Source organism: Lemur catta, chromosome 11, assembly GCF_020740605.2.
Source record: "Lemur catta isolate mLemCat1 chromosome 11, mLemCat1.pri, whole genome shotgun sequence".
Classification (NCBI taxonomy): domain Eukaryota; kingdom Metazoa; phylum Chordata; class Mammalia; order Primates; family Lemuridae; genus Lemur; species Lemur catta.
The window spans coordinates 69,366,907-69,379,278 of NC_059138.1; the positions used below are offsets into that span (position 1 = coordinate 69,366,907).

General features: G+C 39.3%; 1 protein-coding gene across 2 annotated transcripts in view; it reads right to left on the reverse strand.

The window, feature by feature from the left end:
* The window catches only part of RAPGEF5 (Rap guanine nucleotide exchange factor 5), a 210,741-nt gene that overhangs the window by 59,077 nt on the left and 139,292 nt on the right, over window positions 1-12,372 (reverse strand). Inside the window, exons 10-11 of one of the 2 annotated variants that reach the window (XM_045564354.1) lie at window positions 9,343-9,461; window positions 8,815-8,903 (exon numbers count right to left, since the gene is read on the reverse strand). In XM_045564354.1, coding sequence (XP_045420310.1) covers window positions 8,815-8,903; window positions 9,343-9,461 — 208 coding nt within the window. The remainder of the gene's footprint in view (window positions 1-8,814; window positions 8,904-9,342; window positions 9,462-12,372) is intronic. The other variant, XM_045564355.1, reaches the window with a different exon arrangement.

Below are 12,372 nucleotides of genomic sequence, written 5' to 3' on the forward strand. Positions count from 1 at the left end.
TTCATAATCCTTATAGTTGAGAAGCTAAGAATCTAATTTCTCGGGTCTTCTTTTCTCTGAAGTACTCCATTTTCCATTTCCTATTTTCAGATCCTCTTAAAATTAATTTCCCATAGTCCTACAATATTTTAGTTGATTTCCAGTGTGCTGTAGACTTACATAGGAACTTTCCCTTTACAAAGTCTACTATAAAATGGTCACGTTTTTATGGCAACAGCCTCATAAGTAAACTGACTATAATTTCCCTTCAAATATTACAGTCTTAATTACCCAATGTTTTATTTATTTATTTTTTTACTTTAGAAATAAACCCACATGCACACTCCCATATACACACATTATAGTAAATTATAAGAGCGGGCACAAAATAAACAAAGATAGGAACTGAAAGATAATCATAAAATTAAGAGTTTAATGAAAGTGCTCTCTCTCCACACTGTTCTCTACAAATACTGGGTAATCATTGAATAAACTACTCTATATTTCTCTGAAAACTTTAATATCATTGGAAAACTGTAATTTGAAAGGTAATACTTTTATAACCTTTGATGCTAAAATCATTTGTAATACTAAAATTAAAACTTCAGATTGTAAACAACAGCTCAAATGCGGAGTAAACGTGAAAATGATCCATTTTCATTCTAAGTAGGGATTGTTTCCCTGATAGGTTTGCTATACCACTTAAATCCTTTTCCATTACACATCTTCCTTTGCCCATTGGTTATGCCGTAATGAAAACTTCCACATTTCCATTATTAATCAGCGTATGTTAATGATCTTATGCTTCAGTTCAGTCTCACTTCATTTCACCTTGCTTCATTAACAACAAGGGTATTAATTAACCCACAATCTACTGGCAGTGTACAAGCATCAATTCCCTTGTTATCATACATAAGATTGCATGTTTAAAGATGGTGTGAATAGATTAACCCAGAAGATGAACACCTCAAATGAAATCCACGGTCAAAATATGATTTTTAATCACTTCTCATTTGAGTGGTCTGATACAGGGTCAACTAAAACTAGGACCTGTCTCTCTTTTCCTCTTTTTTAACCTTTTTGAAGCAGTTAGCCTCACCCAGTGGCCATCCTGCTCACAGCTGGAAGCCAAGAAGCAGGTCTTTGTGCTGGAGATTAGATCTCTCCTAAGTGGGTACAGAAGCACCTGATTTGGGGTTTATAGCTTGACTTGAATGGTAGAGTCTCACTTCAATTATGCCTTTCATCTATGATTCCAGTCTCTGACAAAAAACGATCTTTGGGATAAAACTCAGAATATATCTGGGCTCATTTCCCGATTCGATTCAAATGTTCACTCAATCACTGAAGCAATTTAATTAACTGCAACCTCAGCTTCTAAGTCCATTAAATGGGGATAATTATCCTGCACAGAGATCCATCTAATGGGACAAGGTTGGGATAAATAAATCGGTGTCTGGAGTAATCTTTGAACTCTGGCTCTCAGATCTGGAAGGGGCCTCAAATGTCACGTGGTCTAAAGCCTCTGCTTTTATAATAAAAATGAGGCAACCGAGAAGAAAATCTCTACACAATCCTAATTATCACATCACTTTGTCAACATTAATTTATAAAGTCTTCCAGTGCTTCAGTTATGGCCACCAAATACAGTACATTCCACTCTCCATATAAGGAATTAGGAGAGAAGCTCAAGAACTGCCAAAATCCAAACCAAGACAAAAACCCTAGCACAAACACTGCAGAGCAGAGCAGAAACCACATTCTAATCTGAGCACTTTTACTCCTAGGTTCTCTCTTGACACCATTCTGGGGACTTTTTACTGTCACTATGGATAGCAGTTTCAACTCTTTGCTGTATCTGGAAAAAACGAGTCCTTACTGAACAGTGAGTGGTGTTCTTCATCTGCATCTGATGTACACCCAGGGAAGCTAGAGTTTGTGCTAATGAATTTAGTCTTTCGCTGATTTTTTTATTAGTATGTATGCAAACAAAATTAACCTAAGATTTAAAAGTGCCAGTTTCATAAAGCTGAAAAAGCCCTCAAGTGGCAACCTAGTCCAGTTAATTGTCTTAGAGAGCTATTTTCACAGATTAAGATGGAAAAAGGCTAATATCCTTATCAAACATTTCCAAGAATACAGTAGCTATTTGCCATCCAGGGATACCTGTATATATTTCTGATTTCTTTTATGTTATTTTTTTAATTTCTATTAAGTCTATTTCATTAGGTTCTGAACTTTGTTGAATATGATCAGAAGTTTCATGTCAATTAAAATATTTTAAATACATTAAATTATCCTCCAGCTTTATTTCTCAAGACATGTGGATACTGTTATCCTAAATAGTGCCTGTAATGATATTGGTTATTTAACATCTATCATTTAATATGTGAATTTTCCTATTTATTTTATCATCTGATTCCCTCCAAGAGAATATAATCCTCCATGAGGGTATGGAGTTTGTTGATTTTGTTTTCAGTTGTATACCTGGTATTTAGAATAGTGTCTACACAGTAGGAGTTCAAAGATATTTACATATAGAATGAAGAAATTAAATTTTTCTAAGGTATTCATTCAGGTGCATATAGAAACTGAATAAATGAAAAAGGCACTGTTATACTTGTTACAGAAGCAGTGTGTAAAGTTAAAAGTTGAGGAATTACAGGGAAATGGCTAGTATAAGAGATATGATTTAGTATATTTCATCACTTGGGGAAAACTGCTGCTTTTTTCCTACAGTGCTGTGTCTGAATATCCCAAAATGGCTTGGTAATAAAACTCCACAAATGGATTTTACTAGTAGGTAATATATCAAAGCTATTCTTTGGAAATGTTACAGCATAATTTCTCAAAAGAACTTAAAAAGTTCCCCATTGGACAAGGTTATAGAAAAACACACTTAAATCACCACTAGATATGGTCACTGAGCCTTAGATCCCAAACTTAAAACCCCATCAACATTCTAACAGCTCTGTAAGGCTGAAGAAATGTATCAGTCATATAAAGTAACATGAAGTTAGACCAAATTTCCTAAGCCCTTGTGCAATGGCTAAATGCCGGTGCTTTCCGCATAAAATGACTATAAGATTCTGGAGGTCATCTGCTTGAATTCTCAAGTGTCCCTCTGATCTAGAATCCCATGGTTCTGTGACATATTTTGACAGGAAAGAGCATATAGGTCCCTTTGAATCAAAGAGTTTTAGTGATAAAAGCACTTCAGAGATCATCTCATTTATGACTTGCTCAAAGTCTCAGGCTGGTTTACTAATGGAGCCCAGATCTGGGACTCAAGGCTTTTAGAACCTCGTTTTAGTACCCTTTCTACTCTGCTATGTGCAGTTTCTCCATCCTTAAAATCTATTATTTACAGAAGTAAGCATTCTTGGCTGTGAGACCTAAGGACCGCCCAGGGAATTCTGCAGTGTGATAGAACCCTTACAAAAAGCCAACTGGGTTTTGTTCACGATATCCTCACCTCCTCATTTCAAGAGTGGAGAAACCAAATGTGTGTAAATGTGTGTGTCCAGTGCCTCTGTTCCCTGTGATTGTATCTTTGAAAAAAACAAAAACAAAACAAAACAAAAAAAAAACCGCTTTAGTGGATGGACCAGCAGTACAGGTTTGTCAATTACGAACTTCTCAGGCTATTACGTCTGAGCAGTTTGTCAGTTATGAACTTCAGAGGCTCCAGGGCAGGGACCATTAGACATGAGGCTGGACATACAGCACTGGAGAGGGGTCAGAAAGAGGAGGAGGAGGAAAGGAGGAATCATTCCCCTAACTCTCAGAAGGAAATGTATATTTATAACCATTAGAAACTTGCAATAGGTCTTAAAAAATGGGTGTGAGATACAGCCAGTGTTCTATTTCAGTGGCTTTCAAATCTGGCTACATAACTAGCATCACCTGGGGAGCTTTTAAAGCCCATTAGACCTAGACCCCAACTCAGGCCAACTAAATCAGAATCTCTGGGCACTGGTATGTTTCAAAAGTGCTCCAGGTGCTCCTTATGTGCAGCTGCAGATAAGCTACCTTGGTCTATTTGTTACATGACGTTACAGAAATAAAAAAGAAAAGACATAAATGCAAGATATGTATGTGCATATCAATTCTACAAAATCATGAAAAGACTTACCACCATCTAAAACTTTCTCTACCCACCCTTGAAAAGTTTTAGTCCTACAAAAGTGATGCTGCTACAGGGATTTTATGGTTTGGTAACCTGGGAGAAAAAGCCTAGAACAAAGGCACCCAGCATCACTCCAGATATCCTAAAAGGCAAGGTATGTAAGAAAGGAGTTCACTTTATTGTCTTCTATCTTTCCAACAATCAGAATAAAAGCATTATTTATTTTCCTCCACAAAAATTATGTATCAAGGGCTTATTACAAGCTTGGTGCGGGCAGGGGAGAAGATAGGAGCATTAATAGAAAATGAGGTACCTGTCCTAGCTTTACTGAAGGTTTGGTTTGTGCAATGCTTGGAAAAAGCCGCTAGGCTGACCATCAAGAACTTTTGGACTCTATCAAATGAGTAAGACACCCCTATAGTATAAAGCTGACACTTTCACAGAGGTTGTTGCCTTCTTAGAATAGTAATGACTCACTTCTTCAATCACATGTTCAACTTACTCTGCGCTGCTTAAAGCAAACCACCAACATTGAGGCATCCCAAAATGATCAAGGCAGGCTGCATAGACATTTCCACACCGAGGCATGTTAATGAACTATACTGAATGATAACCTTATGAAGTTAAAAAAAAAAAAAGCAGCCATGCCTTAAAGAAATCAGGTCAGGTCTAATGAGAATCAGCTGGCAGGCTTTACCTACTCCTACTATCCTATTCTATTTGCTTGATTTTCTTGGAAACCTGGAATCATAAGTGCATTTTCTTCAAAAGATGAATAAAGAATAAAGAAGTGGGAATTAAGAAATGGGAAATAACATTATTTCCTCCTGTGGTTTCCTTAAGGTAGACTCGTTATAACACAGATTCAGAAAGAAAAATCAATGAGAAGGTTTTTCTCTATATAATCCACAGTTTTCCCCTCTGCTTTGAAACAGAAATCATTATTTCCTACAGAAGCGTCTGTAAGCAAAACATACTTCATCCTCTCCAGGGAGGGGAAGGGGTTAAATAGGTGCAGTAACCACTGTGACCACAACAGAACAGGACTGGCTGGGTCAAAACCTGTTCCTCCATCTCTCCAACTCCTCTCCTCACAACTTGTTTTTTTCCTTCTTGCCTTCTTTATAATTCTCTCATGTAAATCTCATGCCCAGTGATGTCTGCCCTATTTCTGAGAGAATGAAAGATGAAAGACAGAGCTGCAGAAACTGCTTGATTTTCCTCTAACATTTCAAAATGTTTCAAGTCAGAACCTGAACCTTGGAAATAAAAAAAAAAAAAAAAAAAGAGAAATCTTTGAAAACAGTTTCAATCACTTTCCAAGTTCACAAATAAATATCCAGTTACCAGACTTTTAGTTTTTCTATTTTAAACAATGAAGAACTATGGGACAAAGGAAGAAATGTTAAAAAATTTAGATTACAAGAAATTGTGGCTGCTATTTGGGAGTGTTATATTTCTAATATGATAGACAAAAGAAAGAGACTGTCATAGATTATTGAACATTTCGAATATGGCTGCAATGCATGGAAGACCAAATAAATACTTGGTTGGTTTACTTGTTCCCTATTAGTATTTCCCATTCATCTTCTATTTAAGAGTTTAAGAAATTCATTCATTCATTCGTTAGTTCATTCCTTCATTCCACAGATATCACTGGATGACTTCTTATACCTGTACTACCAGGGAGGAAAGGTATGCATTTGGAGGATTATGAAAATAAGTATGGTAGGTGTGTCAATCAAGTCATTTAGGAAAATCATTAGTAGCACCTCTAAAGTTATTTTTGCTTTTAAAACTTAGCTTGATTTAGTGATAGAATACTGTATGAATTGTTTAGTTGTTTCTACTCTTTCTTGATTCCAGTAGCAACAGAAATGCCCATCTCAATCGCCCTGGCCTTCTCCTCCCTATTCCCTGCAATTTGGTAAACTTTTCCCACTTGCATGTTAATATCAATCAGTAATCACTTCAACTTGTCCTACGTGAGCAAAGACAGCCTGTTCTACTGGGCCCTGTGCACCTACATTTTCACAACTAAGTGACTTCTGCGGGAAAGAGGTGGGGAATTACTCACATCTCTTGCTGGGTTACCTTCCCCAGCCTCTGGTGGGCCCAGAATGTGAGAATCCAGAACAGGCTCATCCCTCATCCCAGCCTCCAGGACCACCTACTTCCTCCCCTGTACCCCCTTCCTCCCGTTGCTGTCAGGGCCTTGCACAGGGCCACCACATGGCTCCACCCAGCCCCAGATGGCTCCACCTCCCTAACAGGGGTGCTCAGGAACATAAAATGCTGCTGTGTACTTTTATTGCAGCCCCGTCTCATTTTCCCCCATCTGTCCTCCATATGGTTTATGCAGCTCTACTGGGCTCCTGCACACACAGGCCTTTGATAATGAGGGCTGCCGACCCGACCAAGATAAAGAATCAGAATTCACCTCTGTCACTGACAAAGGGCCGCAGTACTTTAAACGTCTGATTCACTTAGTATTCAAACAATTAATAGCCACTTTTCTTCAATTTGCACACAAAATTTATTCTGTTTTATATTTATTTCTTTTAATTTTATCAACAAAAACCACATGGTGGCTTTTCTACTGTTTTCTCCAAATGCTGTACTTGAAGTTTTAAAGAGCTACATGTGACTTCTACTTAGGCATCTCTTTTATACACACATCACTTTTTCCAAAACTGACTTTTTCATTTTCATAAAATTCTCCTTTGAAAGGAGGAAAAGTTGTTACCATTTTTTTCCCTCAGACGTCTCTGCAAAACTCTGAAGTTTCATGTGTGTCCTGCCCCCAAACTCTAAGCAAATGAGCAGAAATCAGGTGAGGCTGCACCCCTTCTGCCCTGCTTAGGTTAGTGCTACCAGAGTCAAGCCACGGAGTCATGGTCATCTTTGCTTTGTGAACACATGGCTGAAGTGACATGTTTTATCCCAGGGTTGGTATGATTGGGAAGAAAATAGGAATAAGTCACAATACACCGTGCACATCACTATTTCCCAACAGGAGGCAACTTCTGGTATTAGTAACAGTAATAAGAGCGATTTATCATTCCCAGTGTTAAGTAGTGGGAACTTGTTAGTGAGCACCTAGGCCATTTTTCTCAGAAGGAAAGAGAACACAGACTAATGACAATTACAAGGAAAGACAAAAGAAATCAAGCTAGGCCTAGGTAGGCTTTAATAATTTCTACGTTTATTAATATGACCTAGACACAAACTCTTGCATTTACAGAATAGGTTTGTGGTGTTATGAAGAAAAAGCAAGCATTCAACTCTTCCAAACCTCTACCACATTTAAAGTGTCCTCTCCATGACAGACAACTTGCCTGTGTTCTAGTCCAAACCACCTGTGTAAAAGCAGTCTGGTAATCAGTACATGGAAAATTATGCCCACTTCCACGATGATTCTATTTGGTGAAGCAGAACATGGGAGTAGCACTCAAATGCACAAAATATTAATCTGTAGATATATGAAATCAACCCAGCAAATGCCACAAGAATATGTTTTCCTTTTAGCTCATTTTTTGTGTGTATAAATGACCACTATTGATTTTTTCCTCCAAACACATGCAAAATAAGGTCTCTATTTAAATTTTAAGATCAAACAATAACACTACTGCAAGATACATGATTTGGTCATGTTGCTACATTTTTTTTTTTACCCATTTACATGTTTCACACATCTTTGTTTCTCTTATTGTCCTTTATAATGCACACTATAGACCCAGAGGTCACTTATGTTCAGTCAAAACTCCTGGGACGCAAGGAAACTCTTGTTCCCACCTAAGCTGTCATTTCACAATCCCTTCTGCATGGTAAAAACCTAAGGAAACTGTGGGTATCACAGGTGCTGTGGTAGCAGCAAAAAGTGCACTTTAGTCAAGGAATCAAGTTGCAAAATTCAGCCTATAGCCAGAGGCCTATTCATTGGGATAATTGCTTCAGGCTGGAACAAATTACAAATTCTGGTGAAGAGAAGCAAGTACTTTCCCTTCTGTGGTAAAGGAAGTTATAGATAAGTCATTTTGTAAATGGAATAGTAGTGTTTCCAAAAGTGCATGGATGCAAAAGCTAAATGGGTATTTTGCTCTCAGATTAAATTAAAAGGACAAGAAGTCTGATTGATAAGGCATCAGTGAATTACAATTTCTGGTCTGAAAAGCTATGAGTATCATATTCTGCACCGCAGGGCTTGCTCTGAGCCAGCAGTTTGTAAACCACTTGGAAAAAGGCAGAAGTTGCTGCTAAACATGTAGCTGCTGAGTAGTTGCATTAATTGTTGACATTTGGGCAGGGAGGCTACTCCCCCCAGCTCAGCACTTCCCACATGCCAGGTGAATGCCTGCTAACCCTCCTTCCCCGTGTTTCTTTCCACTGAACACGGGCTAGTGAATGTTGGCCTCTTGCCAACTGCCTCAGGTGAGATTTGGTAAAAATTGCCAAGGAATCAAGAACATCTGCCTTCATATCATTTTCTTTGTACAGCTACTTCCCAGGCAGCTGCTTGGGAACTACATGTGTCCATTTACTGGATTTAAACACAATGGCACAAGGCAAAGGACAAGGCACACAAAGCATATGCTGTTTCACCCCACCCTGGTTTCAGCTAACAGTGGGAGCCTTGCCCCTGAGGATACTGACAAGGGCATCAGCAGCTGTGAGTCTGGAAGCAGGAGAGACACTCCGTGCCTTACCTGTTTCTTTGTCCTGGACTTCTTCCAGGTGCAAGTCATTCAGGAGGTGCTCCAAAATCTTCTCCGGAGTCCCGGACACTACCACGTATCTGTCAGAGAGCAGAGAGTCCACTGAGTCATCCTCGGTGGAAGACTGCGAGCGGCTGCTCCATTCATCGTCCTCATCCTCCTCGTCGATGTATTTGAAATAAGGCACATCGAAGGTAGGCAAGGGCAGCTCTCGGTCTGAGAGTGCCGCGGAATCTTTCCTCTCTAAATGAGGGTCAAAGACCCTCAGCCGGGAGCTGCCCATTGTGAGCGGTTACTAACAAAGGCATCCCCTTAAATGCTAAAAGATCTTGCCATCCCTGTCCTTCCACTAGGAACTGAGTCCATCTGGCTGCTAAGAGCTCTGCAGTCAGCTAGAACGCTGGAGAGGCGGAGAGAAAAGGGAGGGAGGCAGGGTAGAGGAGGCAGAGAGCGAGTGCGAAGGGAAGGCAGGGAGAAGGAAACGGGAGCGCATGCCTCTGGCTGCAGGGAAACTCTCACCTGCAATGGCTCTCCGGGCTCCCAGCGGTGGGGGCTGGGCCACAGCACTGCACTTTCTTCAGCACCAGGACGCTCCGGTCTTGCTCTTTCACTTGCACCGTGGTCACTTCATCATCCTGCTTTAATTGTGGAGGGGAGTGATGGATGAGAGAAGGAAAAAGGAGAGAGAATTAAAAAGGGGAAAAAAAAAAGCAGCTAATGAAAGCTGTATTTTCTAGAGTTGCTTTAGCATCATTTCTTTAAAGATTGAAAATAAATTAAGAGTCTGGTCAAAAATCGCCCTCTAATAGTAGAATGTCCAGGCTCAAGTTTTATTGAAACATAAAGCATTGGAGAGACATAAGTACTTTAAAGGAAACAGGAAAAAAAAAAAGTGGAGGTGGGATTTCAGAGTTTATTCTTAAAACTACCTAAACAACTTGAATTAGAGAATACGAAGTTCAAAGTTTCAAAAAGCACAACATACTGATTGAATATGTGCTATATTCTTTCACTTAGTGAATGTTTATTAAACACTTCATTAAAATGGGAAAATCACATAAAACCCACACAATTTAAGCATTAAAACAATGAGTAAGTCATATTCAATAATTGTAGTTGACACGTCATATTCATTTACTTCACAGCCGTGCTTTAAAAGGTAGGCAAAAAAACTACCCATTTGATCATTCAGTTCAATTTTTTTTTTTTTCAGACTTGAGATGGCCTTCAAATTTATCATGTACTCGTTTTGCCAGAATACAAGCAAAAATGGCTCTCTAGTTAGGATCTCATCTAGACTGAAATTCGGATGTCACGGGTGAGTGCCCTGACTTTCTTCACCTCAGTCCCTCTGTAGAAAGGAGAGACGGCTGAACCATCACTCATTTCTGCACACACAGCTCCCACAGCCCAGAGCGAGTGTGGCCCGCTGACGTGGCTCTGTCACAGAGCACGGCTGGCTGCTGACCCAGCAGTGTGGCTCCGACTCTGAGTGATGAACACTTCCAGGGTGTTTAGTGCAAAATTCTCCCAGTGTGCAAGTGTAAGGTAGCCCAGGAAAAAAAGAACATGTAAGATGCATACATGAAAATCGAGCTTTATCTATTTCTGATGATGGGAGCAAAAGATTAAAGAAAAGTTAAATCTTCAAAATGATGTCACCTCTTTAAAAAGGGAATCGTGCTACTGACAGAAAATCCTACCTGTAATTAGGAACAAACATAAAAGAGAAGGATATCCCCGCCCCCAATACATAAAAAGTACCATATCCATTGTGCCTTATTAATTGGTTCCATAGACCAATCAGGGATATCAGTCTATTTTATTCACCTTTTATAAGAATAGGAGGGCACTAATCTTGCCATAACTGCCAACCAAATCAGTGATAAAATTGCAATTTTACCTCCTGGTGTAAAATCCTAAGAAAATATAGCAACCTAGTCATTTAAGTCCTCCAGGATTTTCTTAAAAACAAAAAACATTGGTCAGTCTAAATAGCAATATAATTTTATGATCATTCTTTTTTAATCTTTTAGTGGCAAATAATTTTACTATGTAAAACTGATGTATTACATTTCAGCAAGGTCAGACTCAGAGTTACTGTGGCAATTAATGTTGGATATTCATTGTTAAACTCCCTGAGGACGGCAGTGTGACTCCCCTAACATGAATACCAATGTGTAATTGCTATCTTTCATTTCTCCAAAGGGGTTCTTTTGTTATCCGTGTGGCTGAAGTGAAATAAGATGGCTGGAGAGAGGGGCATTTATTGACCCCCCTCATAAAAAGAAAAAAGGCAGAATGAGAGTCTGGGATGCTGAGACACACAGAAACAGACAAATAAATCTGTTATTTGAAAGAACAAAAATCTTTCCCTGGTTTCCTTTAATCGTGCGCCAATACTCATTTTATACAAGCCCGCTGTCATTCTGGAGTACATTTTACATTCTATGTGCATGTGATATATGGCGTTATTAACTTCCACAGGCCACGCACATACATATGGATGGGAACGGCTTCTCTAATGCCTGTGTAACTAATATGTATTACATGGCTGTGCACACAGCAGCCACACTCTGCTGGGCAGGGGAATAGCTGAATCACATTGATGTACTATCAATAGCATCTTATGTCACTGTGATAGTTTCCATGTTGAAAACCTGTTAAAAATAAAGAAGAGAAAAAGCAGAAAAATCAGTGTATAAAGGGAGATGTAAGTTATCAAACATTCCCATGAAAACATCATAATCCTATGTATTATATCTGGCTTTTAAGGAGAGTTAATTTAATGCTTCCTGATCCGTGCACCCTTCACTAATTTCTCTTCCTGAAAAAGAGCAGAAATACCACAGCTGAGGTTCTGTGTGTGAAATTTTATTCTAGTGCTTGCTTGGTTAAGAATAAAAGTATTAAGAGAATGAGTGATGGAAAATATGTTCAATGACAAATAGTTCATGAAATGCAAGTAAAGCGTTAAAACACTTAATTGACAGTCATTCATTGAACAAGGAGTGAGGGCCTCCTTGGGGTAAGGCATTGTGCTGGATACCAAGTGGCAAGTGAAGATGAGTGAGACAAGTGCCCTGCGCTTAACTGACAAGTTAACAGGCTCCAGGACAACGTAAGCATAGCGAGATGAGAACCCTCAGATGTGGCCAAATGCAAGAAACAGTGCAAAAGTGGCATCCATGGGATTTGACAGTCAAAGATAACGATAGGCGACTGAGAGAATGGGAGTGGCTTTAAATGGGAAAATAACGGATGGAAGATGGGTTCTGGAGAGACTGACGCATTTGCTTTCAGACCCTTGATGTTTTAGCCTGGATGAGGCATCCTGCTGTAAGTGTTGAGCACACAGTCCCAAATAAAGGATTAGGCCTGTGGACAAAGGTCAAGGATAGAGACAAATGAGTGAATTATTTAAGTTGTGGCAGTGAATGAGATTTTAAGGGGGAGCAGGAAAGAGGGGAAACTGTGAATATGGGGGATTAGAGGAACTAAAAACAGAGAGTAAGGGGAAGAGATAAAGAGAAGAGAGCTCAGAGTCAC